This window comes from Anomaloglossus baeobatrachus, chromosome 12, assembly GCF_048569485.1.
Source record: "Anomaloglossus baeobatrachus isolate aAnoBae1 chromosome 12, aAnoBae1.hap1, whole genome shotgun sequence".
NCBI lineage: Eukaryota > Metazoa > Chordata > Amphibia > Anura > Aromobatidae > Anomaloglossus > Anomaloglossus baeobatrachus.
In genome coordinates, this window is record NC_134364.1 from 15433768 (window position 1) to 15461558 (window position 27791).

The 27791-nt window shown below is 51.2% G+C and overlaps 1 protein-coding gene across 2 annotated transcripts in view; it reads left to right on the forward strand.

Moving 5' to 3' along the window:
* The window catches only part of MIA2 (MIA SH3 domain ER export factor 2), a 70287-nt gene extending 42854 nt beyond the window's left edge, over positions 1–27433 (forward strand). For both annotated transcript variants that reach the window (XM_075330636.1, XM_075330635.1), the window contains 20 exons: positions 4045–4116; positions 5890–6000; positions 8386–8457; positions 9042–9146; positions 9220–9342; positions 9428–9551; positions 9638–9684; positions 14141–14231; positions 14312–14450; positions 23145–23246; positions 23614–23674; positions 24550–24585; positions 24683–24750; positions 24984–25063; positions 25889–26011; positions 26095–26253; positions 26339–26476; positions 26561–26628; positions 26710–26920; positions 27019–27433. In XM_075330636.1, coding sequence (XP_075186751.1) covers positions 4045–4116; positions 5890–6000; positions 8386–8457; positions 9042–9146; positions 9220–9342; positions 9428–9551; positions 9638–9684; positions 14141–14231; positions 14312–14450; positions 23145–23246; positions 23614–23674; positions 24550–24585; positions 24683–24750; positions 24984–25063; positions 25889–26011; positions 26095–26253; positions 26339–26476; positions 26561–26628; positions 26710–26920; positions 27019–27194 — 2106 coding nt within the window. In that variant the 3' untranslated portion in view covers positions 27195–27433. The remainder of the gene's footprint in view (positions 1–4044; positions 4117–5889; positions 6001–8385; positions 8458–9041; positions 9147–9219; positions 9343–9427; positions 9552–9637; positions 9685–14140; positions 14232–14311; positions 14451–23144; positions 23247–23613; positions 23675–24549; positions 24586–24682; positions 24751–24983; positions 25064–25888; positions 26012–26094; positions 26254–26338; positions 26477–26560; positions 26629–26709; positions 26921–27018) is intronic.
* Positions 27434–27791: the final 358 nt, after the last annotated feature.

Below are 27791 nucleotides of genomic sequence, written 5' to 3' on the forward strand. Positions count from 1 at the left end.
AGGTAGGGTGGTCACCTGGGTGTAAGCAGGTAAGGTGGTCACCTGGGTGTAAGCAGGTAGGGTGGTCACCTGGGTGTAAGCAGGTAAGGTGGTCACCTGGGTGTAAGCAGGTAGGGTGGTCACCTGGGTGTAAGCAGGTAAGGTGGTCACCTGGGTGTAAGCAGGTAGGGTGGTCACCTGGGTGTAAGCAGGTAAGGTGGTCACCTGGGTGTAAGCAGGTAAGGTGGTCACCTGGGTGTAAGCAGGTAAGGTGATCACATGGGTGTAAGCAGGTAGGGTGGTCACCTGGGTGTTAGCAGGTAGGATGGTCACCTGGGTGTAAGCAGGTAAGGTGGTCACCTGGGTGTAAGCAGGTAAGGTGGTCACATGGGTGTAAGCAGGTAAGGTGGTCACCTGGGTGTAAGCAGGTAGGGTGGTCACCTGGGTGTAAGCAGGTAGGGTGGTCACCTGGGTGTAAGCAGGTAGGGTGGTCACCTGGGTGTAAGCAGGTAGGGTGGTCACCTGGGTGTAAGCAGGTAGGGTGGTCACCTGGGTGTAAGCAGGTAAGGTGGACACATGGGTGTAAGCAGGTAGGGTGGTCACCTGGGTGTTAGCAGGTAGGGTGGTCACATGGGTGTAAGCAGGTAGGGTGGTCACCTGGGTGTAAGCAGGTAGGGTGGTCACCTGGGTGTAAGCAGGTAAGGTGGACACATGGGTGTAAGCAGGTAGGGTGGTCACCTGGGTGTTAGCAGGTAGGATGGTCACCTGGGTGTAAGCAGGTAGGGGGGTCACATGGGTGTAAGCAGGTAGGGTGGTCACATGGGTGTAAGCAGGTAAGGTGGTCACCTGGGTGTAAGCATGTAAGGTGGTCACCTGGGTGTAAGCAGGTAAGGTGCTCACATGGGTGTAAGCAGGTAGGGTGGGCACCTGGGTGTAAGCAGGTAAGGTGGTCACCTGGGTGTAAGAAGGTAAGGTGGTCACCTGGGTGTAGCAGGCAGGGTGGTCACCTGGGTGTAAGCAGGTAAGGTGGTCACATGGGTGTAAGCAGGCAGGGTGGTCACCTGGGTGTAAGCAGGTAGGGTGGTCACCTGGGTGTAAGCAGGTAGGGTGGTCACCTGGGTGTAAGCAGGTAGGGTGGTCACCTAGGTGTAAGCAGGTAGGGTGGTCACCTGGGTGTAAGCAGGTAAGGTGGTCACATGGGTGTAAGCAGGCAGGGTGGTCACCTGGGTGTAAGCAGGTAGGGTGGTCACCTGGGTGTAAGCAGGTAGGGTGGTCACCTGGGTGTAAGCAGGTAGGGTGGTCACCTGGGTTTAAGCAGGTAGGGTGGTCACCTGGGTGTAAGCAGGTAAGGTGGTCACCTGGGTGTAAGAAGGTAGGGTGGTCACCTGGGTGTAAGCAGGTAAGGTGGTCACCTGGGTGTAAGCAGGTAGGGTGGTCACCTGGGTGTAAGCAGGTAAGGTGGTCACCTGGGTGTAAGAAGGTAAGGTGGTCACCTGGGTGTAAGCAGGTAAGGTGGTCACATGGGTGTAAGCAGGTAGGGTGGTCACCTGGGTGTAAGCAGGTAAGGTGGTCACCTGGGTGTACCAGGTAGGGTGGTCACCTGGGTGTAAGCAGGTAAGGTGGTCACCTGGGTGTAAGCAGGTAAGGTGGTCACCTGGGTGTAAGCAGGTAGGGTGGTCACCTGGGTGTAAGCAGGTAGGGTGGTCACCTGGGTGTAAGCAGGTAAGGTGGTCACCTGGGTGTAGCAGGCAGGGTGGTCACCTGGGTGTAAGCAGGTAAGGTGGTCACATGGGTGTAAGCAGGCAGGGTGGTCACCTGGGTGTTAGCAGGCAGGGTGGTCACCTGGGTGTAAGCAGGTAGGGTGGTCACCTGGGTGTAAGCAGGTAGGGTGGTCACCTGGGTGTAAGCAGGTAGGGTGGTCACCTGGGTGTAAGCAGGTAAGGTGGTCACCTGGGTGTAAGCAGGTAGGGTGGTCACCTGGGTGTAAGCAGGTAGGATGGTCACCTGGGTGTAAGCAGGTAGAATGGTCACCTGGGTGTAAGCAGGTAAGGTGGTCACCTGGGTGTAAGCAGGCAGGGTGGTCACCTGGGTGTAAGCAGGTAAGGTGGTCACCTGGGTGTAAGCAGGTAAGGTGGTCACCTGGGTGTAAGCAGGTAAGGTGGTCACCTGGGTGTAAGCAGGCAGGGTGGTCACCTGGGTGTAAGCAGGCAGGGTAGTCACCTGGGTGTAAGCAGGTAAGGTGGTCACCTGGGTGTAAGCAGGTAGGGTAGTCACCTGGGTGTAAGCAGGTAAGGTGGTCACCTGGGTGTAGCAGGCAGGGTGGTCACCTGGGTGTAAGCAGGTAAGGTGGTCACATGGGTGTAAGCAGGCAGGGTGGTCACCTGGGTGTTAGCAGGCAGGGTGGTCACCTGGGTGTAAGCAGGTAGGGTGGTCACTTGGGTGTAAGCAGGTAGGGTGGTCACCTGGGTGTAAGCAGGTAGGGTGGTCACCTAGGTGTAAGCAGGTAGGGTGGTCACCTGGGTGTAAGCAGGTAAGGTGGTCACCTGGGTGTAAGCAGGTAGGGTGGTCACCTGGGTGTAAGCAGGTAGGATGGTCACCTGGGTGTAAGCAGGTAGGATGGTCACCTGGGTGTAAGCAGGTAGAATGGTCACCTGGGTGTAAGCAGGTAAGGTGGTCACCTGGGTGTAAGCAGGTAAGGTGGTCACCTGGGTGTAAGCAGGCAAGGTGGTCACCTGGGTGTAAGCAGGCAGGGTGGTCACCTGGGTGTAAGCAGGTAAGGTGGTCACCTGGGTGTAAGCAGGTAAGGTGGTCACCTGGGTGTAAGCAGGCAGGGTGGTCACCTGGGTGTAAGCAGGTAAGGTGGTCACCTGGGTGTAAGCAGGCAGGGTGGTCACCTGGGTGTAAGCAGGTAAGGTGGTCACCTGGGTGTAAGCAGGCAGGGTGGTCACCTGGGTGTAAGCAGGTAAGGTGGTCACCTGGGTGTAAGCAGGTAAGGTGGTCACCTGGGTGTAAGCAGGTAAGGTGGTCACCTGGGTGTAAGCAGGTAGGGTGGTCACCTGGGTGTAAGCAGGTAGGGTGGTCACCTGGGTGTAAGCAGGCAGGGTGGTCACCTGGGTGTTAGCAGGTAAGGTGGTCACCTGGGTGTAAGCAGGTAAGGTGGTCACCTGGGTGTAAGCAGGTAAGGTGGTCACCTGGGTGTAAGCAGGCAGGGTGGTCACCTGGGTGTAAGCAGGCAGGGTGGTCACCTGGGTGTAAGCAGGCAGGGTGGTCACCTGGGTGTAAGCAGGTAAGGTGGTCACCTGGGTGTAAGCAGGTAAGGTGGTCACCTGGGTGTAAGCAGGTAAGGTGGTCACCTGGGTGTAAGCAGCTAAGGTGGTCACCTGGGTGTAAGCAGGCAGGGTGGTCACCTGGGTGTAAGCAGGCAGGGTGGTCACCTGGGTGTAAGCAGGCAGGGTGGTCACCTGGGTGTAAGCAGGTAAGGTGGTCACCTGGGTGTAAGCAGGTAAGGTGGTCACCTGGGTGTAAGCAGGCAGGGTGGTCACCTGGGTGTAAGCAGGCAGGGTGGTCACCTGGGTGTAAGCAGGTAGGGTGGTCACCTGGGTGTAAGCAGGCAGGGTGGTTACCTGGGTGTAAGCAGGCAGGGTGGTCACCTGGGTGTAAGCAGGTAAGGTGGTCACCTGGGTGTAAGCAGGTAAGGTGGTCACCTGGGTGTAAGCAGGCAGGGTGGTCACCTGGGTGTAAGCAGGCAGGGTGGTCACCTGGGTGTAAGCAGGTAGGGTGGTCACCTGTGTGTAAGCAGGCAGGGTGGTTACCTGGGTGTAAGCAGGCAGGGTGGTCACCTGGGTGTAAGCAGGTAGGGTGGTCACCTGGGTGTAAGCAGGCAGGGTGGTTACCTGGGTGTAAGCAGGCAGGGTGGTCACCTGGGTGTAAGCAGGCAGGGTGGTCACCTGGGTGTAAGCAGGCAGGGTGGTCACCTGGGTGTAAGCAGGTAGCACATCACCTCTGCATTCACTGGTCGAGAAGATGGGGGCGCTGCGCTGCTGATATTGTGACTTTTGCCCACAGTATGAAGAGGTCCAGCGGACGTTACAGGAATCTGGTCACCAGAAATTACTGACCGAGCTCTCCGAGCAGAAGGTACATGGACAGAACTGCAAGAAATGGATGGGCGATCATGAGGGGGATGTGGGAGGGTAATTACGGGCTCCCATCTGTCCGTCCTGTGGAGTGGGGTACATGATAAACCCCTGTAAAGTCAGATTATAACAGTACAGGAGCGTTAAGGCCCCGTCACACTAAGCAACATCGCTGCTAACGAACAACTTTTGTGACGTTGCTAGCGATGTCGCTGTGTGTGACATCCAGCAACAACCTGGCCCCTGCTGTGAGGTCGCTGGTTCTTGCTGAATGTCCTGGGCCATTTTTTAGTTGTTGCTGTCCTGCTGTGAAGCACAGATCGCTGTGTGTGACAGCGAGACAGCAACAACTAAATGTGCAGGCAGCAGGAGCCGGCTTCTGGAGACGCTGGTAACCACAGTAAACATCGGGTAACCAAGAAGCCCTGTCCTTGGTTACCCGATATTTACCTTCGATACCAGCCTCCGCCGCTCTCACTGTCAGTGCCGGCTCCTGCTCTGTGCACATGTAGCTGCAGGACACATCGGGTTAATTAACCTGATGTGTGCTGTACTAGGAGAGCAGGGAGCCAGCGCTAAGCATTGTGCACTGCTCCCTGCTCTGTGCACATTTAGCTGCAGCACACATCGGGTAATTAACCCGATGTGTGCTGTAGCTAGGAGAGCAGGGAGCCAGCGCTAAGCATTGTGTGCTGCTCCCTGCTCTGTGCACATTTAGCTGCAGCACACATCGGGTAATTAACCCGATGTGTGCTGTAGCTAGGAGAGCAGGGAGCCAGCGCTAAGCATTGTGCGCTGCTCCCTGCTCTGTGCACATTTAGCTGCAGCACACATCGGGTAATTAACCCGATGTGTGCTGTACTAGGAGAGCAGGGAGCCAGCGCTAAGCATTGTGTGCTGCTCCCTGCTCTGTCACATTTAGCTGCAGCACACATCGGGTAATTAACCCGATGTGTGCTGTAGCTAGGAGAGCAGGGAGCCAGCGCTAAGCATTGTGTGCTGCTCCCTGCTCTGTGCACATTTAGCTGCAGCACACATCGGGTAATTAACCCGATGTGTGCTGTAGCTAGGAGAGCAGGGAGCCAGCGCTAAGCATTGTGTGCTGCTCCCTGCTCTGTGCACATTTAGCTGCAGCATACATCGGGTAATTAACCCGATGTGTGCTGTACTAGGAGAGCAGGGAGCCAGCGCTCAGTGTACGCTGCTCCCTGCTCTCTGCACGTGTAGCTCCGTGCAGTGGTAACCAAGGTAAATATCGGGTTGGTTACCCGATATTTACCTTAGTTACCAAGCGCAGCATCTTCCACGCGGCGCTGGGGGCTGGTCACTGGTTGCTGGTGAGCTCACCAGCAACTCGTGTAGCCACGCTCCAGCGATCCCTGCCAGGTCAGGTTGCTGGTGGGATCGCTGGAGCGTTGCAGTGTGACAGCTCACCAGCAACCTCCTAGCAACTTACCAGCGATCCCTATCGTTGTTGGGATCGCTGGTAAGTTGCTTAGTGTGACGGTACCTTTATGAGCGGAGCCGATATCAGTCACGTGATGGGAGGGGGATTTCATCACCTCTGCCATTGTATTGGCTGATAACATAGAATAATAGATTGCAGACCATAATATCCTTTTCAGTTATATTTCGACATAGACACCAGGATGTGCACATGCTCCCTGCATCGTATTAAATAGGTCACCACCACCCGGAGGACAGAATATACCGATCCCTCCTGCGGGTTTGGCCTTGTATTACGTTACACTTAACCCCTTTATGGTTATTATAGGCTCTGCAGGAATCTCTACAGGCGTCTACCAAGGAACTGGAACAGAACCTCACCAAACTGGAGCGGGAGCTGGAGGAGGAGAAGCAGCGGGGGTCCGGGCTGGACAGTATGGTAATATATATGGAGGAGAAGAAGCGGGAGTCCGGGCTGGACAGTATGTTAATATATATGGAGGAGAAGCAGCGGGGGTCTGGGCTGGACAGTATGGTAATATATATGGAGGAGAAGCAGCGGGGGTCCGGGCTGGACAGTATGGTAATATATATGGAGGAGAAGCAGCGAGAGTCTGGGCTAGACAGTATGGTAATACATATGGGAGGAGAAGCAGGGGGGGGTCCAGGATGGACAGTATGGTAACATATATGGAGAAGAAGCAGTGGGGTTCTGGGCTGGACAGTATGGTAATACATATGGGAGGAGGAGCAGTGGAGGTCCGGGCTGGACAGTATGGTAATATATATGGAGGAGAAGCAGCGGGGTCTGGGCTGGACAGTGCAGTAATATATATGGAAGGAGAAGCAGCGGGGTCCGGGCTGGACAGAGCAGTAATATATATGGAGGAGAAGCAGCAGGGGCTCGGACTGGACATTGCAGTAATATATATGAAAGAGGAGCATCGGCGGTCCGGGCTGGACAGTGCAGTGAGATATATGGAAGAGAAGCAACGGGGGTCCCGGGGTCTGAGCTGGACAGTATGGTAATATATATGGAGGAAAAGCAGCGGGGGTCTGGGCTAGACAGTATCGTAATATATATGGAGGAGAAGCAGCGGGAGTCCGGGCTGGACAGTATGGTAATACATTTGGGAAGAGAAGCAGCGGGGGTCCGGGCTGGACAGTATGGTAATACATATGGGAGGAGAAGCAGGGGGGGTCCGGGATGGACAGTATGGTAACATATATGGAGAAGAAGCAGCGGGGGTCTGGGCTGGACATTATGGTAATACATATGGGAGGAGAAGCAGTGGGGGTCTGGGCTGGACAATATGGTAATATATATGGAGGAGAAGCAGCGGGGGTCTGGGCTGGACAGTATGGTAATACATATGGGAGGAGAAGCAGTGGGGGTCCGGGCTGGGCAGTGCAGTAATATATATGGAGGAGAAGCAGCGGGGGTCCGGGCTGGGCCGTGCAGTAATATATATGGAGGAGAAGCAGCGGGGGTCTGGGCTGGACAGTGCAGTAATATATATGGAGAAGAAGCAGCTGGGGTCCGGGCTGGACAGTGCAGTAATATATATGGAGGAGAAGCAATGGAGGTCTGGGCTGGACAGTATGGTAATATATATGGAGGAGAAGCAGCGGGGGTCCGGGCTGGACAGTGCAGTAATATATATGGAGGAGAAGCAGTGGGGGTCTGGGCTGGACAGTGCAGTAATATATATGGAGGAGAAGCAGCGGGGGTCCGGGCTGGACGGTATGGTAATATATATGGAGGAGAAGCAGCGGGGGTCTGGGCTGGACAGTATGGTAATATATATGGAGGAAAAGCAGCGGGGGTCCGGGCTGGACAGTATGGTAATATATATGGAGGAGAAGCAGTGGGGGTCCGGGCTGGACAGTGCAGTAATGTATATGGAGGAGAAGCAGCGGGGGTCCGGGCTGGACGGTATGGTAATATATATGGAGGAGAAGCAGCGGGGGTCTGGGCTGGACAGTGTGGTAATACATATGGGAGGAGAAGCAGTGGGGGTCCGGGCTGGGCAGTGCAGTAATATATATGGAGGAGAAGCAGCGGGGGTCCGGGCTGGGCCGTGCAGTAATATATATGGAGGAGAAGCAGCGGGGGTCTGGGCTGGACAGTACGGTAATATATATGGAGGAGAAGCAGTGGGGGTCCGGGCTGGACGGTATGGTAATATATATGCAGGAGAAGCAGCGGGGGTCCGGGCTGGGCAGTGCAGTAATATATATGGAGGAGAAGCAGTGGGGGTCCGGGCTGGACAGTGCAGTAATGAATATGGAGGAGAAGCAGCGGGGGTCCGGGCTGGACGGTATGGTAATATATATGGAGGAGAAGCAGCGGGGGTCTGGGCTGGACAGTGTGGTAATACATATGGGAGGAGAAGCAGTGGGGGTCCGGGCTGGGCAGTGCAGTAATATATATGGAGGAGAAGCAGCGGGGGTCCGGGCTGGGCCGTGCAGTAATATATATGGAGGAGAAGCAGCGGGGGTCTGGGCTGGACAGTACGGTAATATATATGGAGGAGAAGCAGTGGGGGTCCGGGCTGGACGGTATGGTAATATATATGCAGGAGAAGCAGCGGGGGTCCGGGCTGGGCAGTGCAGTAATATATATGGAGGAGAAGCAGTGGGGGTCCGGGCTGGACAGTGCAGTAATGAATATGGAGGAGAAGCAGCGGGGGTCCGGGCTGGACGGTATGGTAATATATATGGAGGAGAAGCAGCGGGGGTCCGGGATACGTCTATAGTGGGGGGATGGGGGTCTCTGCACCAGTGCGGATGCTGGTTGCCATTACTGTAAATGTCTCTGCAGCTTGAAGACCTAAATGAGAAAATCAAATCTTTGGAGGAAAATTTCCTGAAGGAATCGTCCCAGAAGGAGGAGGTGAGTGACGGTCAGCGGGAGAGATCCTGGCTCGGGGGTCGCCCTCGTGGAATGAATGGCTTTATTTAGAGGGATCTATAAACGGCAGTAATCCCGTCCTCTCCGCACTCACACAGCCTCCGCTCACAGTAATCCCGTCCGCTCCGCGCTCACACAGCCTCCGCTCACAGTAATCCCGTCCGCTCCGCACTCACACAACCTCCGCTCGCAGTAATCCCGTCCGCTCCGCGCTCACACAGCCTCCGCTCCCAGTAATCTCGTCCTCTCCGCACTCACACAGCCTCCGCTCCCAGTAATCCCGTCTGCTCCGCACTCACACAGCCTCCGCTCCCAGTAATCCCGTCCTCTCCGCACTCACACAGCCTCCGCTCCCAGTAATCTCGTCCTCTCCGCACTCACACAGCCTCCGCTCACAGTAATCCCGTCTGCTCCGCACTCACACAGCCTCCGCTCCCAGTAATCTCGTCCTCTCCGCACTCACACAGCCTCCGCTCCCAGTAATCTCGTCCTCTCCGCACTCACACAGCCTCCGCTCACAGTAATCCCGTCCGCTCCGCACTCACACAGCCTCCGCTCATCCTCAGACTCGCACCACCCAGAAAGTGTTTGAAATTAACACCGGCCGTCTGGAGTCGTCGCTGCAGGACGCTGCGGAGGAGAAGTCTCACCTGGAGGAGAGCATCAAGCAGGTCGGTGCCGTCCGAGCCGTACAATGCCCCTTATTCAGGAGCAGCAGATCAGTGATGGGTGTTTTGTTTGCAGCTGTGTAAGGAGGCGGAGGGCTGGGAGGAAAGGTTCAGCGAGCTCTCCGAGAACTCCCGCACCCTCAGCTCATCCGTGGGAGCCATGCAAGAAGACCTGAGCAGCCAGCAGAGCCAGGTGAAGGTGAGATGGGGACCACCTGCCCCTCCCCCGCTGGCGAGATAAGATATTTATATATTATTTTTGTTTTTTGTTTGTTTTTTTTTAGTCATTGATTGAAAATTTATTGTCACTGAAAGACTGGAGCTCAGAGATGGACGAAGTCACCGACGAGGAGGACGACGCCATTCTCTCCAGCATAAAGTGGGAGTTTGAAAACGGCGAACCCCTGGGTAACGACCGGCAGCAGCGTCACCGGACACACAGCATGTGACAGCAGGGACTATTGTAACGAGTGTTTATATCCTTTAATTTTCAGGTGATCCCCAAAAACAAAGGATTAAGAAGCTGATTTATGCTGCCATGGTACGTGATCTACACCGTCATCATGTATCTCTGTATACAGGGAGCTCCCCCTAGTGGTGGCTGCAGACAGGAGCTTATCATGTATCTCTGTATACAGGGAGCTCCCCCTAGTGGTGGCTGCAGACAGGATCTTATCATGTATCTCTGTATACAGGGAGCTCCCCCTAGTGGTGGCTGCAGACAGGATCTTATCATGTATCTCTGTATACAGGGAGCTCCCCCTAGTGGTGACTGCAGACAGGATCTTATCATGTATCTGTATACAGGGAGCTCCCCCTAGTGGTGGCTGCAGACAGGATCTTATCATGTATCTCTGTATACAGGGAGCTCCCCCTAGTGGTGACTGCAGACAGGATCTTATCATGTATCTCTGTATACAGGGAGCTCCCCCTAGTGGTGACTGCAGACAGGATCTTATCATGTATCTCTGTATACAGGCAGCTCCCCCTAGTGGTGACTGCAGACAGGATCTTATCATGTATCTCTGTATACAGGGAGCTCCCCCTAGTGGTGGCTGCAGACAGGATCTTATCATGTATCTCTGTATACAGGGAGATCCCCCTAGTGGTGACTGCAGACAGGATCTTATCATGTATCTCTGTATACAGGGAGCTCCCCCTAGTGGTGACTGCAGACAGGATCTTATCATGTATCTCTGTATACAGGGAGCGCCCCCTAGTGGTGGCTGCAGACAGGATCTTATCATGTATCTCTGTATACAGGGAGCTCCCCCTAGTGGTGACTGCAGACAGGATCTTATCATGTATCTCTGTATACAGGGAGCGCCCCCTAGTGGTGGCTGCAGACAGGATCTTATCATGTATCTCTGTATACAGGGAGCTCCCCCTAGTGGTGGCTGCAGACAGAATCTTATCATGTATCTCTGTATACAGGGAGCTCCCCCTAGTGGTGGCTGCAGACAGGATATTATCATGTATCTCTGTATATAGGGAGCTCCCCGTAGTGGTGGCTGCAGACAGGATCTTATCATGTATCTCTGTATACAGGGAGCTCCCCCTAGTGGTGACTGCAGACAGGATCTTATCATGTATCTCTGTATACAGGGAGCTCCCCCTAGTGGTGACTGCAGACAGGATCTTATGTATGTCTGTATATAGGGAGCTCCCCCTAGTGGTGACTGCAGACAGGATCTTATGTATCTCTGCATACAGGGAGCTCCCCCTAGTGGTGACTGCAGACAGGATCTTATCATGTATCTCTGTATACAGGGAGCTCCCCCTAGTGGTGGCTGCAGACAGGATCTTATCATGTATCTCTGTATACAGGGAGCTCCCCCTAGTGGTGGCTGCAGACAGGATCTTATCATGTATCTCTGTATACAGGGAGCTCCCCCTAGTGGTGGCTGCAGACAGGATCTTATCATGTATCTCTGTATACAGGGAGCTCCCCCTAGTGGTGACTGCAGACAGGAGCTTATCATGTATCTCTGTATACAGGGAGCTCCCCCTAGTGGTGGCTGTAGACAGGGTATTATCATGTATCTCTGTGTACAGGGAGCTCCCCCTAGTGGTGGCTGCAGACAGGATCTTATCATGTATCGCTGTATACAGGGAGCTCCCCCTAGTGGTGGCTGCAGACAGGATCTTATCATGTGTCTCTGTATACAGGGAGCTCCCCCTAGTGGTGACTGCAGACAGAATCTTATCATGTATCTCTGTATACAGGGAGCTCCCCCTAGTGGTGGCTGCAGACAGGATCTTATCATGTATCTCTGTATACAGGGAGCTCCCCCTAGTGGTGGCTGCAGACAGGATATTATCATGTATCTCTGTATACAGGGAGCTCCCCCTAGTGGTGGCTGCAGACAGGATCTTATCATGTATCTCTGTATACAGGGAGCTCCCCCTAGTGGTGGCTGCAGACAGAATCTTATCATGTAACTCTGTATACAGGGAGCTCCCCCTAGTGGTGGCTGCAGACAGGATATTATCATGTATCTCTGTATACAGGGAGCTCCCCCTAGTGGTGGCTGCAGACAGGATCTTATCATGTATCTCTGTATACAGGGAGCTCCCCCTAGTGGTGGCTGCAGACAGAATCTTATCATGTAACTCTGTATACAGGGAGCTCCCCCTAGTGGTGGCTGCAGACAGGATCTTATCATGTATCTCTGTATACAGGGAGCTCCCCCTAGTGGTGACTGCAGACAGGATCTTATCATGTATCTCTGTATACAGGGAGCGCCCCCTAGTGGTGGCTGCAGACAGGATCTTATCATGTATCTCTGTATACAGGGAGCTCCCCCTAGTGGTGACTGCAGACAGGATCTTATCATGTATCTCTGTATACAGGGAGCGCCCCCTAGTGGTGGCTGCAGACAGGATCTTATCATGTATCTCTGTATACAGGGAGCTCCCCCTAGTGGTGGCTGCAGACAGAATCTTATCATGTATCTCTGTATACAGGGAGCTCCCCCTAGTGGTGGCTGCAGACAGGATATTATCATGTATCTCTGTATATAGGGAGCTCCCCGTAGTGGTGGCTGCAGACAGGATCTTATCATGTATCTCTGTATACAGGGAGCTCCCCCTAGTGGTGACTGCAGACAGGATCTTATCATGTATCTCTGTATACAGGGAGCTCACCCTAGTGGTGACTGCAGACAGGATCTTATGTATGTCTGTATATAGGGAGCTCCCCCTAGTGGTGACTGCAGACAGGATCTTATCATGTATCTCTGCATACAGGGAGCTCCCCCTAGTGGTGACTGCAGACAGGATCTTATCATGTATCTCTGTATACAGGGAGCTCCCCCTAGTGGTGGCTGCAGACAGGATCTTATCATGTATCTCTGTATACAGGGAGCTCCCCCTAGTGGTGGCTGCAGACAGGATCTTATCATGTATCTCTGTATACAGGGAGCTCCCCCTAGTGGTGGCTGCAGACAGGATCTTATCATGTATCTCTGTATACAGGGAGCTCCCCCTAGTGGTGACTGCAGACAGGAGCTTATCATGTATATCTGTATACAGGGAGCTCCCCCTAGTGGTGGCTGTAGACAGGGTATTATCATGTATCTCTGTGTACAGGGAGCTCCCCCTAGTGGTGGCTGCAGACAGGATCTTATCATGTATCGCTGTATACAGGGAGCTCCCCCTAGTGGTGGCTGCAGACAGGATCTTATCATGTGTCTCTGTATACAGGGAGCTCCCCCTAGTGGTGACTGCAGACAGAATCTTATCATGTATCTCTGTATACAGGGAGCTCCCCCTAGTGGTGGCTGCAGACAGGATCTTATCATGTATCTCTGTATACAGGGAGCTCCCCCTAGTGGTGGCTGCAGACAGGATATTATCATGTATCTCTGTATACAGGGAGCTCCCCCTAGTGGTGGCTGCAGACAGGAGCTTATCATGTATCTCTGTATACAGGGAGCTCCCCCTAGTGGTGGCTGCAGACAGAATCTTATCATGTAACTCTGTATACAGGGAGCTCCCCCTAGTGGTGGCTGCAGACAGGATATTATCATGTATCTCTGTATACAGGGAGCTCCCCCTAGTGGTGGCTGCAGACAGGATCTTATCATGTATCTCTGTATACAGGGAGCTCCCCCTAGTGGTGGCTGCAGACAGAATCTTATCATGTAACTCTGTATACAGGGAGCTCCCCCTAGTGGTGGCTGCAGACAGGATCTTATCATGTATCTCTGTATACAGGGAGCTCCCCCTAGTGGTGACTGCAGACAGGATCTTATCATGTATCTCTGTATACAGTGAGCTCCCCCTAGAGGTGACTGCAGACAGGATCTTATCATGTATCTCTGTATACAGGGAGCTCCCCCTAGTGGTGGCTGCAGACAGGATCTTATCATGTATCTCTGTATACAGGGAGCTCCCCCTAGTGGTGGCTGCAGACAGAAGCTTATCATGTATCTGTATACAGGGAGCTCCCCCTAGTGGTGGCTGCAGACAGGACCTTATCATGTATCTCTGTATACAGGGAGCTCCCCCTAGTGGTGGCTGCAGACAGGATCTTATCATGTAACTCTGTATACAGGGAGCTCCCCCTAGTGGTGGCTGCAGACAGGATCTTATCATATATCTCTGTATATAGAGAGCTCCCCCTAGAGGTGGCTGCAGACAGGATCTTATCATGTATCTCTGTATACAGGGAGCTCCCCCTAGTGGTGGCTGCAGACAGGATCTTATCATGTATCTCTGTATATAGAGAGCTCCCCCTAGAGGTGGCTGCAGACAGGATCTTATCATGTATCTCTGTATACAGGGAGCTCCCCCTAGTGGTGGCTGCAGACAGGATCTTATCATGTATCTCTGTATACAGGGAGCTCCCCCTAGTGGTGGCTGCAGACAGAAGCTTATCATGTATCTGTATACAGGGAGCTCCCCCTAGTGGTGGCTGCAGACAGAATCTTATCATGTATCTCTGTATACAGAGACTATTGACAGTTTATATATTAATCATCTTTGTGTTGTAGCTAAATGCGTCTCTGAAAAGTGTGGAATCTGAGAAAAAGCATCTGTGTGATAACCTCTCCGATGAAATGAAGGCGAAAGAACAGCTGTCCGGTAGGGTGATACTTTGTGTATCTTATCGCAGGATCATTGGACGCCTTTCCTTATAGATAATTCTCTTCTTGTATATATAGAGTGTATCACAAATCTGCAGAACAGCAGCCGGTCGCTGTCACATGAGAAGGGACAACTGGAGGAAGAACTGGAGAAACTAAAGCAGAAAATGAGCGTCATGATGGAGGTGTACCAGGAGAACGAGCAGAAGCTGCACCGGTGGGATATGTGGATGCATTAGATATTAGTTGCAATTTTACATTTTTTATATATAAATACATATCAAGAGATTCCTATATTTTCGCCACCATAATATTTGTGATACAATATACTCTGATTTCTTTTGAGTTAAGGTATCAAATATTTATTTTTAATTTTGCAAAAAGTATTTTTTAAAACATTTAATCTACACCATTAAAAAAAACAAGAAAAAAATCATTTGAAAAAGCAAACATAGGGGGAATTTTTGACCATAGATTATTGATAAGAGAAATAGAGGGATATTATACTCAAATTTGTAAAATATATCAAAAGCTGTATAAATAGAGCAACACCCCAATACTCTCCTCAATATTTAAATATATTGCACTAATGGAACCGATATATATATATAAAAAAAAACACTGTATAGATTAAGTACCCAAAATATTCAATATATAAATCCTACTCGGTCATTCAAAATAAATATCCCATTTCATAAATATGAATATAAATGTTTCTTCAAACCTATTCTAACAATAATATATGAAGGAATAAATATTTGAATAGAAATTGTTTGCTATAAATTTGTAAGAGACTAAGCCGGTTAATATATATAGTAGTCAGGCTAGATGTGCACTCATACATCGCCTATTTCCAACATAAACCGACTCCCTACAAAACAGAGGCTCTGATCACTCATTTATAAATCATCCGTGCAATACTCAAATAGTACAAGGTCACAAAAAAACACCAAACACCTCGACGCACGTTTCAAGGAAACCATCAGAAAAGGTTTCCTTGAAACGTGCGTCGAAGTGTTTGGTGGGTTTTTCTGACCTTGTACTATGTGAGTATTGCACGGATGATTTATACATGAGTGATCAGAGCCTCTGTTTTGTAGGGAGTCGGTTTATGTTGGAAATAGGCGTAGTGCACATCTAGCCTGAATAGGCATACTACTATATATATTAACAAATTTATAGCAAACAATTTCTATTTAAATATTTATTCCTTCATATATTATTGTTAGAATAGGTTTGAAGAAACATTTATATTCATATTTATGAAATGGGATTTCTTCGGCGCTCCATTGGGAGACCCAGACGATTGGGTGTATAGCTACTGCCTCCGGAGGCCACACAAAGCATTACACTAAAAAGTGTAAGGCCCCTCCCCTTCTGGCTATACACCCCCCGTGGGATCACGGGCTGCTCAGTTTTCAAGCTTTGTGCGAAGGAGGTCAGACATCCACGCATAGCTCCACTGTTTAGTCAGCAGTAGCTGCTGACTATATCGGATGGAAGAAAAGAGGGCCCATATAGGGCCCCCAGCATGCTCCCTTCTCACCCCATTCCTATTGGCGGTGTTTGTTAAGGTTGAGGTACCCATTGCGGGTACGGAGGCTGGAGCCCACATGCTGTTTTCCTTCCCCATCCCCCTGAGGGGCTCTGAGGAAGTGGGATCTTACCGGCCCCCAAGCCCTGAGGCCGGGCTCCATCCACAGACCCATGGAACCTGCTGGATACGGAGCTGGGTACCGTTCAGGGACTAGGCCCTGCAACATTCAGGTACTCTGTGTCCCCGTATGGACAGGCCGCGCACACTCCAGACTTGCTGGGTGTGCTAGTGCGCCGGGGACAGTAGCGCTGCGCGCGGGGGTTACAGTCACTGCAGCTTCTCTGAGGGACTTTATGTGTTGGGGACCGCCGCGCCGGCCGCCCCTGGAGCGGCGGCGCGGCTGAGACTTGTGGTGCGCCGGGGACTTCGCGCCGACCGGACGGCGGCGCTTATAAATCTAGTCCCCGGCTTTTGCGGCCTAGCTCCGCTTCGTTCCCGCCCCCACCCTGTCAATCAGGGAAAGGGAGAGACGCTGTTCTATAGTCAGCGCCGAGGGCTGGAGTCTTATTTACATGCTCCAGCCCTCTCACTGGGCACAGTGGGACGCAAGTTTCCCGCTTTTTCGTCTGAACACACCCAGGGCCCGCCCCTCTCCACAGGACGCCGGCAGCCATTCCTGCATGCAGTCTGGCTGGGGAACGGACACAGGCTCTGGGAGACCCAGACAAGGGATTCGGGCGACCACACACCCGCGTTAAGCGGGCGGTAAGCAGCACATTAGTGCTGGCCCCACTAGTGCCACAGTGTTATATTGGTGTATTTTTTTCTCTGTACCATATATATATATATATATATATTGCACTGTAAGGTCGCTTCTTGGCTGTATACCCTATATTGCTCTGAGGAGACAACAACATGTCATCTGTAAAACGCAAGGGTGCCAAGACACAGGCTGTATACGCTGCTTGTGCAGCTTGTGGGGCTGATCTACCGGCAGGTTCCAATGACCCCCATTGTGTGCAATGTTCGGTCCCTGTGCCACTTCGGCAGCCGGAGTCTATGGTGGTAGTGGCCCAGGCAGAGTCACCGGTGAACCCTGTTCCGGTGACGGGGACAGAGTTTGCAGTTTTTGCTGACAAGATGTCTGTGACTATGACAAAAATCCTAGAGACCTTGCAGGCCAGGCCAGTTACTCAGACCATGGACACTGCTGTGTCAATGTTCCCCGGTCCCCCTCAGTTGGAGCTAATCCGTGCTTCTAGGGGGTCCCAGGCATCTCAGGCTGAAGGCTCTGACTCGGATGACAGTCCCAGGCAGCCTAAGCGAGCTCGCTGGGAAAGAACCTCGACGTCATCACACTGGTCAGGGTCTCAGCGAGAAGAGTCTCTGTATGATGAGACAGAGGAGGGTGGTCAGGAGTCTAATCCTGAGACCGCTCTCAATCTGGATACTCCTGATGGTGACGCCATGGTAAATGACCTTATAGCGGCCATCAATAGACTGTTGGATATTTCTCCCCCAGCCCCTTCAGCAGAAGAGGCAGCTGCACAGCAGGAGAAGTTCCATTTCAGGTATCCCAAGCGTAAACTGAGTACTTTTCTGGACCACGCTGACTTCAGAGAATCAGTCCAGAAACACCATGCTTACCCAGATAAGCGTTTCTCCAAACGTCTTAAGGATACACGTTATCCCTTTCCCCCTGACGTGGTCAAACGCTGGACCCAGTGTCCAAAGGTGGATCCCCCAATCTCCAGGCTTGCGGCTAGATCCATAGTTGCAGTGGAGGATGGGGCTTCACTTAAAGATGCCAACGACAGACAGATGGACCTTTGGTTGAAATCTGTCTATGAAGCTATCGGCGCGTCGTTTGCTCCAGCATTCGCAGCCGTGTGGGCACTCCAAGCTATTTCAGCTGGTCTGGCGCAGGTGGACTCTGTCATACGTCCATCAGTGCCGCACGTGGCGTCCTTGACCTCGCAAATGTCTGCGTTTGCGACTTACGCTATCAACGCTGTCCTGGACTCTACGAGCCGTACCTCAATGGCGTCCGCCAACTCTGTGGTTTTGCGCAGAGCCTTGTGGTTAAAGGAATGGAAAGCGGATTCTGCTTCCAAAAAATGTTTAACCAGCTTGCCATTATCTGTAGACAGACTGTTTGGTGAGCAATTGGCGGAAATCATTAAACAGTCCAAGGGTAAAGACTCCTCCTTACCCCAGCCCAGATCAAGCAAACCTCAACAGAGGAGGTGGCAGTCGAGGTTTCGGTCCTTTCGAGGCTCGGGCAAGGCCCAATTCTCCTCGTCCAAAGGGACTCAGAAGGAGCAAAGGAGCTCAGATTCCTGGCGGGCTCACTCACGCCCCAAGAAAGCAACCGGAGGAACCGCTTCCAAGGCGGCTGCCTCATGACTTTCGGCCTCCTCCCTCCGCATCCTCGGTCGGTGGCAGGCTCTCCCGCTTTGGCGACATTTGGCTGCCACAGGTCAAGGACCGGTGGGTAACAGACATTTTGTCTCACGGGTACAGGATAGAGTTCAGTTCTCGTCCTCCGCCTCGGTTCTTCAGAACCTCCCCACATCCCGACCGAGCAGATGCCCTTCTGCAGGCGGTGGGCTCTCTAAGAGCAGAAGGAGTGGTGATCCCTGTTCCTCTTCAGGAACAAGGGCAAGGTTTTTACTCCAATCTCTTTGTGGTTCCAAAAAAGGACGGCTCGTTCCGTCCTGTTCTGGACCTAAAACTGCTCAACAAGCATGTGAACGCCAGGCGGTTCCGGATGGAATCCCTCCGCTCCGTCATTGCCTCAATGTCTCAAGGAGATTTCCTTGCATCAATAGACATCAAAGATGCTTATCTCCACGTGCCGATTGCTACAGAACACCAACGTTTTCTACGTTTCGTCATAGGGGACGACCATCTTCAGTTCGTAGCTCTGCCATTTGGTCTGGCGACAGCCCCACGGGTTTTCACCAAGGTCATGGCGGCAGTGGTAGCAGTCTTGCACTCTCAGGGACACTCGGTGATCCCTTACTTGGACGATCTACTTGTCAAAGCACCCTCTCAGGAGGCATGCCAACACAGCCTGAATGTTGCGCTGGAGACTCTCCAGACTTTCGGGTGGATCATCAACTTTTCAAAGTCAAATCTGTCACCGACTCAATCACTAACGTATCTTGGCATGGAGTTTCATACTCTCTCAGCGATAGTGAAGCTTCCGCTGGCAAGCAGCGGTCACTACAGACAGGGGTACAGTCTCTCCTTCAGGGTCAGTCGTACCCCTTAAGGCGCCTCATGCACTTCCTAGGGAAGATGGTGGCAGCAATGGAGGCAGTCCCGTTTGCGCAGTTTCATCTGCGCCCACTTCAATGGGACATTCTCCGCCAATGGGACGGGAAGTCAACTTCCCTGGACAGGAAAGTCTCCCTTTCCCAGACGGCCAAGGACTCTCTGCAATGGTGGCTTCTTCCCACCTCATTATCACAGGGAAGATCCTTCCTGCCCCCATCCTGGGCGGTGGTCACGACAGACGCGAGTCTGTCAGGGTGGGGAGCAGTTTTTCTCCACCACAGGGCTCAGGGTACGTGGACTCAGCAGGAGTCCACCCTTCAGATCAATGTTCTGGAAATCAGGGCAGTGTATCTGGCCCTACTAGCCTTCCGGCAGTGGCTGGAGGGGAAGCAGATCCGAATTCAGTCGGACAACTCCACAGCGGTGGCATACATCAACCACCAAGGAGGGACACGCAGTCGGCAAGCCTTCCAGGAAGTCCGGCGGATTCTAATGTGGGTGGAAGACACGGCATCCACCATATCCGCAGTTCACATCCCGGGCGTAGAAAACTGGGAAGCAGACTTCCTCAGTCGCCAGGGTATGGACGCAGGGGAATAGTCCCTTCACCCGGACGTGTTTCAGGAAATCTGTCGCCGCTGGGGGGTGCCGGACGTCGACCTAATGGCGTCCCAGCACAACAACAAGGTCCCGGCCTTCATGGCGCGGTCTCGCGATCAAAGAGCTCTGGCGGCAGACGCCTTAGTGCAAGATTGGTCGCAGTTCCGGCTCCCTTATGTGTTTCCACCTCTGGCACTCTTGCCCAGAGTGCTACGCAAGATCAGATCCGATTGCAGCCGCGTCATACTCGTCGCTCCAGACTGGCCGAGGAGGTCGTGGTACCCGGATCTGTGGCATCTCACGGTCGGCCAACCGTGGACACTACCAGACCGACCAGACTTACTGTCCCAAGGGCCGTTTTTCCATCGGAATTGTGCGGCCCTGAACCTGACTGTGTGGCCATTGAGTCCTGGATCCTAGCGTCTTCAGGATTATCTCAAGGGGTCGTGGCCACCATGAGACAGGCTAGGAAGTCCACTTCTGCTAAGATCTACCACAGAACGTGGAAGATTTTCTTATCCTGGTGCTCTGCACAAGGAGTATCCCCCTGGCCATTCGCGTTACCTACTTTTCTTTCCTTCCTGCAATCTGGGTTGGAAAAGGGCTTGTCGCTCGGCTCCCTTAAAGGGCAAGTCTCGGCACTATCCGTGTTTTTTCAGAAGCGTCTAGCACGACTTTCTCAGGTGCGCACGTTCCTGCAGGGGGTTTGTCATATCGTCCCTCCGTACAGACGGCCGTTAGATCCATGGGATCTAAACAGGGTACTAGTTGCTCTCCAGAAGACGCCTTTCGAGCCTCTGAAGGATGTTTCACTTTCACGACTCTCACAGAAAGTGGCCTTTCTGGTAGCGGTCACGTCTCTTCGGAGAGTGTCTGAGCTAGCAGCGCTGTCATCCAAGGCTCCCTTCCTGGTGTTCCACCAGGACAAGGTAGTGCTGCGCCCCATTCAGGAGTTTCTCCCTAAGGTGGTATCCTCTTTTCATCTTAATCAGGATATTTCCTTACCTTCCTTTTATCCTCATCCAGTTCATCGGTATGAAAAGGATTTGCATTTGCTAGATCTGGTGAGAGCACTCAGAATCTACATTTCCCGCACGGCGCCCCTGCGCCGCTCGGATGCACTCTTTGTCCTTGTCGCTGGTAAGCGCAAAGGGTCGCAGGCTTCCAAAGCCACCCTGGCTCGATGGATCAAAGAACCAATTCTTGAAGCCTACCGTTCTGCTGGGCTTCCGGTTCCATCAGGGCTGAAGGCCCACTCAACCAGAGCCGTGGGTGCGTCCTGGGCATTACGACACCAGGCTACGGCTCAACAGGTGTGCCAGGCAGCTACCTGGTCGAGTCTGCACACTTTCACCAAACATTATCAGGTGCATACCTATGCTTCGGCGGACGCCAGCCTAGGTAGAAGAGTCCTGCAGGCGGCAGTTGCCTACCCGTAGGGGAGGGCTGTCTTTGCAGCTCTAACATGAGGTATTTCTTTACCCACCCAGGGACAGCTTTTGGACGTCCCAATCGTCTGGGTCTCCCAATGGAGCGCCGAAGAAGAAGGGAATTTTGTTACTTACCGTAAATTCCTTTTCTTCTAGCTCCTATTGGGAGACCCAGCACCCGCCCTGTTGTCCTTCGGGATTTTTGGTTGTTTTCGGGTACACATGTTGTTCATGTTGAACGGTTTTCAGTTCTCCGATGTTACTCGGAGTGAACTTGTTTAAACCAGTTATTGGCTTTCCTCCTTCTTGCTTTTGCACTAAAACTGGTGAGCCAGTGATCCCACTGGGGGTGTATAGCCAGAAGGGGAGGGGCCTTACACTTTTTAGTGTAATGCTTTGTGTGGCCTCCGGAGGCAGTAGCTATACACCCAATCGTCTGGGTCTCCCAATAGGAGCTAGAAGAAAAGGAATTTACGGTAAGTAACAAAATTCCCTTCATTTATTTTGAATATTTATTGAAAGACCGAGTAGGATTTATGTATTGAATATTTTGGGGACTTAATAAATCTATACAGTGTTTTTTTCTATATATGTATATCGGTTCCATTAGTGCAATATATTTAGGTATTGAGGAGAATATTGGGTGTTGCTCTATTTATACAGCTTTTGATATATTTTACAAATTCGAGTATAATATCCCTCTATTTCTCTTATCAATAATCTATGGTCAAAAATTCCCCCTATGTTTGCTTTTTCAAGTGATTTTTTTCTTGGGTGTTTTTAATGGTGTAGATTACATAAATGTTTTAAAAAATACTTTTTGCAAAATTAAAAATAAAAATTTGATACCATATACTCTGATTTCTGTTTGTTTTTGATTATTTTTTATATATAGAATAAAACTTCATAAACGTAGAGTAATGAGGTTTTATACTCTGGTTCTCTGATTGGTTGCCCCCTAATAGACCATTGTGTAGTCTAACGAGGTGTTCGACAAAGATAATACAAATGTGTCCAATCACTGTTCATCAGAGGTTACAATGTATCCAATCACATTCCATCAGACGTTACAATGTATCCAATCACTGTCCATCAGAAGTTACAATGTATCAAATCACGGGCCATCAGAGGTTACAATGTATCCAATCACTTTCCATCAAAGGTTACAATGTATCCAATCACTTTCCATCAAAGGTTACAATGTATCCAATCACATTCCATCAGAGGGTACAATGTATCCAATCACTTTCCATCAGAGGTTAAAATGTATCCAATCACTTTCCAGCAGATGTTACAATGTATCCAATCACGGTCCATCAGAGGTTACAATGTATCCAATCACTTTCAATCAGAGGTTACAATGTATCTAATCACGTTCCATTAGAGGTTACAATGTATCCAGTCACTTTCCATCAGAGGTTACAATGTATCCAGTCACTTTCCATCAGAGGTTACAATGTATCCAATCACTTTCCATCAGAGGTTTCAATGTATCCAATCACATTCAATCAGAGGTTACAATGTATCCAATCACTTTCCATCAGAGGTTACAATGTATCCAATCACGGTCCATCACAGGTTACAATGTATCCAATCACGGTCCATCAGAGGTTACAATGTATCCACTTTCCATCAGAGGTTACAATGTATCCCATCACTTTCCATCAGAGGTTGCAATGTATCCAATCACGGTCCATCACAGGTTACAATGTATCCAAGCACGGTCCATCAGAGGTTACAATGTATCCAATCACGGTCCATCAGAGGTTACAATGTATCCAATCACTTTCCATCAGAGGTTACAATGTATCCAATCACTTTCCATCAGAGGTTACAATGTATCAAATCACAGTCCATCAGAGGTTACAATGTATCCAATCACTTTCCATCAGAGGTTACAATGTATCCAATCACTTTCCATCAGAGGTTACAATGTATCCAATCACTTTCCATCAGAGATTACAATGTATCCAATCACTTTCCATCAGAGGTTACAATGTATCCAATCACTTTCCATCAGAGGTTACAGAAGTAAATCATTTTTTTGTTACTTTTTTTTTAGGAAACTCACCGTGCAGGAGAAGGAGCGGGTCCAGAAAGAGGCAAAACTGTCTAAAGCGGACGAAAAGATGGTGATGGCGGCCAGCGAGCTCGTCACCGTCAAGTAAGATGATCCCTAAAGTCAGATCCAGTGCAGTATCATCCAGTATGGTGGCTGTGGCTGGAGCCGTCCTGGTAGAGTGGTACATAATGCCCATTGGGTCCGGCCCAGGCAGATATTAGGAGTAACATTGGGCCGTCCCTTGACTTCGGCTAGAGGAGGACTGAGGAGAGACCCTCGCTGGGACCTTCTGACTCAGAGGAATGGGGGATGAATTTGGGGCCCTTCTCTTATTCAAGAGAGTTTCAAGTAGACCAGCATCCTAGAGCACTTTACTGTGGTGCTATTAAGTCACTTTCTAGCACACGTGGGTAGTCAGTCCCTGAGCGCTCGACTGCCTCTGCTTATTCACAAGGTTTTTCACCTGTAGGACCAGGGTCTCCGAACTGGAAGAAGAAATGGATAAAACTGTCTCCTCCTATCAAAACCAGGTTAGTGCTCTGGTTACATTACATTACTGATCCTGAGTTACCCCCTGTATTATACTCCAGAGCTGCACTCACTATTCTGCTGGTGCAGTCACTGTGTACATACATTACTGATCCTGACTTACCTCCTGTATTATACTACAGAGCTGCACTCACTATTCTGCTGGTGCAGTCACTGTGTACATACAGTACATTACTGATCCTGAGTTACCTCCTGTATTATACTCCAGAGCTGCACTCACTATTCTGCTGGTGCAGTCACTGTGTACATACAGTACATTACTGATCCTGAGTTACCTCCTGTATTATACTCCAGAGCTGCACTCACTATTCTGCTGGTGCAGTCACTGTGTACATACATTACTGATCCTGAGTTACCCCCTGTATTATACTTCAGAGCTGCACTCACTATTCTGCTGGTGCAGTCACTGTGTACATTACATTACTGATCCTGAGTTACCTCCTGTATTATACTCCAGAGCTGCACTCACTATTCTGCTGGTGCAGTCACTGTGTACATACATTACTGATCCTGAGTTACCTCCTGTATTATACTCCATAGCTGCACTCACTATTCTGTTGGTGCAGTCACTGTGTACATACATTACATCACTGATCCTGAGTTACCTCCTGTATTATACTCCAGAGCTGCATTCACTATTCTGCTGGTACAGTCACTGTGTACATACATTACTTGCCCTATACTGATCCTGAGTTACCTTCTGTATTATATCTTGTGTTTTGGAACCCAAGTAGCAGAATTATGAATGCAGCTCTGGAGTATAATGCATGTCTCTGCCAGTCTTTGGCTGGTAGTTGCAGTTTGGCGTTGGTAATCTTTCGAGGTCACATTGTGATAGTTTCTCGCTTGTTTCCAGGTAACGTCGTATGAGAAGAAATCTCATGATAACTGGGTGAGTGTCGGTGCGCGTCCCTTGCGTAGTTAACCCTTCTTGCTCTGAATAAGGGATGAGCGCTTTTCATTTATGGTTTTCGTTTTTTCTCCCTTAGCTCACAGCGAGAGCGGCGGAAAGATTTCTGAGTGACGTCAAAAAAGAAACTGCGCACCTGAGACAGAAGTGAGATTTGTGCTCCGCAGGCGACTGATCATGAATTTAAATATTTGTCATTTATCATTCCTTTGTGTTTTCTGATCACGTCCAAAGCTGATTCCGGAATTCTGGTAGGGAATAGGCGGCCGGTTCCCTCCATCCCACTGCAGGCCGCCGATTTACTGCCCCTATCAGCAGAAGTATGAATTCAGCTGTGGAGGTGACTGAAGCGTGAAATGATTCTATTGTTTCATCATTAGGTTAACAGAGGCCGAATATAAACTGGAACTTTTGGAAAAGGACCCCTTTGCCCTGGATGTGATACAAGCAATTGGTCGAGGTAATCACACTGTATCCTCCAATGTGCGGGTACTAGAGTGCCGTATTGTGTGGCTATTATATGGCGGTATTATTTCCATTGTGTCGTGGGAGTATTTACGCTGAAATCCTTTCCTGTATGGTGGTAATTATGTAAGAGCTTTTATGCCCCCCCCTGTGCCAGTCCTGCTGCCGCCGGTCCTCCGCCTCGTCATAGGGCGGTGTAGAGCCCAGTTCATTCAAAGACTTTGGGACCCCCTTAATTCTTAGGACAGGCAGGGTCCTAGAGCCCAGACCCTTTGTTCAGTATGTTTCCGATCAGCCGGTACCAGGGCCGCTGGAAGTGCAGAGTTCAGAACCAGAACAGCGCCGTTCACTGTGTAGTGGCCATTCTTGGTACTGTAGGTCAGATCCCATTCACTTCTATAGCAGCTGAGCTGCAGTACCGGATACGGCCACTATGCCGCCGTTTTCCTCTGTGTATCTGCTGTAATCTCTCCTTTCTGTTTTTTTCTCTCCGGTAGCCTATGCAGATGCTTATATTAACCATCCAGGTATTCCCCCCCCCCCCCTCCCCCGTTGTGCTCATTTTCGGTGCATGCTGTGATTCGTGACATCCCATTTATCAACCTCACGTGTCTGTATCACATCTCATCATAGCGATGCAGAACATGGGCAAAAAGTATGTGCACCCCTCCCACCGTGCCGCTGATACGGCCCATTCTGGCTCTCAACAGGGATTGATCCAGCTGAGTTTGGTGGAAAGCGTCCCATTCATTAATTACTGGGGGGCACATACTGTCTTATCGCCCCGGACCCTCACCCACTTTGTCTTATCTATTCACAGAGAACTCGCCATTCGGATTGTCTCCGATCAGTCGCCATCATGAGGGACGGGCTTTCCTCTCGCCCCCCACGCTGTTGGAGGGTCCGCTGAGGCTGTCGCCGATGCTCCCAGCAGCAGACAGAGGTACGGCAGCAGCCCCCTTATGTCCACCCCTGACCCTGCTTCATGGAATAAAGGCTCTGATGACGGTTATGCCTTGGTGACAGGTGTAAGACCACCAGTATATTACCCAGGATACCCCGGGCCTAAAGAACGAGGGGACGCTAACTCTGACAGAAGAGCGGACCACCAGCGGACCTTGTCAGACGCCGGCTCCTTGTCACCCCCCTGGGATAGGGAGCAGAGGAACAATGTCCCCCCACCAGGTAGGGGTTAAAGTGGGATATCCCTTTAAGAGTGTGTCTATGTATTGTGGTCACAGCTGGGATTTGTTACATTGTATCTCCCCAGGTTTGCCCTACCCCGAGCCCCCTTTCCCACCCAGACGGGCAGAGAGATTTTATCACTACCCGCCGCCGCCGTCAGGGAGGTTCTCCGGACCGGCCGAACTGACCCGGAATCAGGGAAGACCCTTTGTGGACCCGCAAGGTAAAGATATGAGCAGGTCAGGGCTGTGGGAAAGCTGGGTGATGGCGGCCGTAGTGATTGCCGATCTGTCTGCTAAATCCACAGACGGGCGATCGTCTCCGGAGTACAAGGCGAGGACGAACGCGAGCCGGAACGGAGAGGAAGAGCCCAATGTAAGGACTGGGGACTCTGCTATTGCTCCCTGTGATCAGCCATTACCGGCCCTTTAACTTGAAAATGCTTTTTTTCTGCAGAACGTCTCTGTGGCATCCAGTCAGGATAATGACGTAATGGACGGCCCCCCGCTCGGAGAGTTTCCCATGCACCCGCCTCCACCTATGAGGGTCCCCCTGCTACCCAGAGACCCCAGAGCAGCTTATTTCCGAAGACCCTTTATGCCTCCGCCTCCCATGGAGATGTACGGACCGCCGGGCTACCCAGGCATGCCACCGCCCCTCATCCCCAGTGAGTGACATCTGCCCTGGTGGTCCCCATCATGGCCGGCTCCTGTGCAGACCCCCGACCCTGAGTGTTCCGTGATTATCCGTCTTTTTCTTTTTCAGTGAGGAGTCCCGTGCCCCCTCAGCAGCCGCACCTCTACCCCGCGTACCCACTGCACGGCGAGGCCTACTTCCCTCCAGTGCCTATAAGACCCCCCGCCGGAAACTATCCCACCCCGGACCCCGCCACCGCCAGCAACCTCCCACCCCAAGACAAGCTACCAGAACAGACGACTTGATCCACGTGTGCCCCCCAAAAAAAGGACTCCGCAGCCGCAACCGGAGCTTAATTTATAGTTTAGAGTAAGGATATGTTAGGATATTGGCGGAGGGGTCGCTCCGTGGACAGCGGGCCACGCTTCCTGCCACGCTTTTTTTTTTTCTTTTTTAAATTAAAGGGGTGGACTTTAGTCTTAAGACTTAAACAGAGATAATAAAGTCCCGTCTTTTGTACATAAGAGGACGCTGTAGATACAAACCTCACGCTTCTGACGTCTTTATTTCTAAAATAAAAAGTCCTTTAATCCGGCAGAAATTCCAACAATCCGTCCTGTGCCAAAACGACGCCATCTTTACAACTGCAAAAAAATGTTCTTTGATCTAAAATTGCGTCGCCTTAAAAATCTTGTGCCATTTGGATTTTATAAGGCACTTTGATGTCTGTGGAATGAGGCAACAGAGAATCTGTCAGTGAGCTTATTCTGCCCTCGGCATTCATGGTCAGATTGGATGGAAGGAGCTGAGAAAATGACATAGTTTACCCATCTGAGACCAAAAAAATAAAAATACATCAACACAACTTTTTTGCAAAAAATATAACAAGTGTTTTATTACAA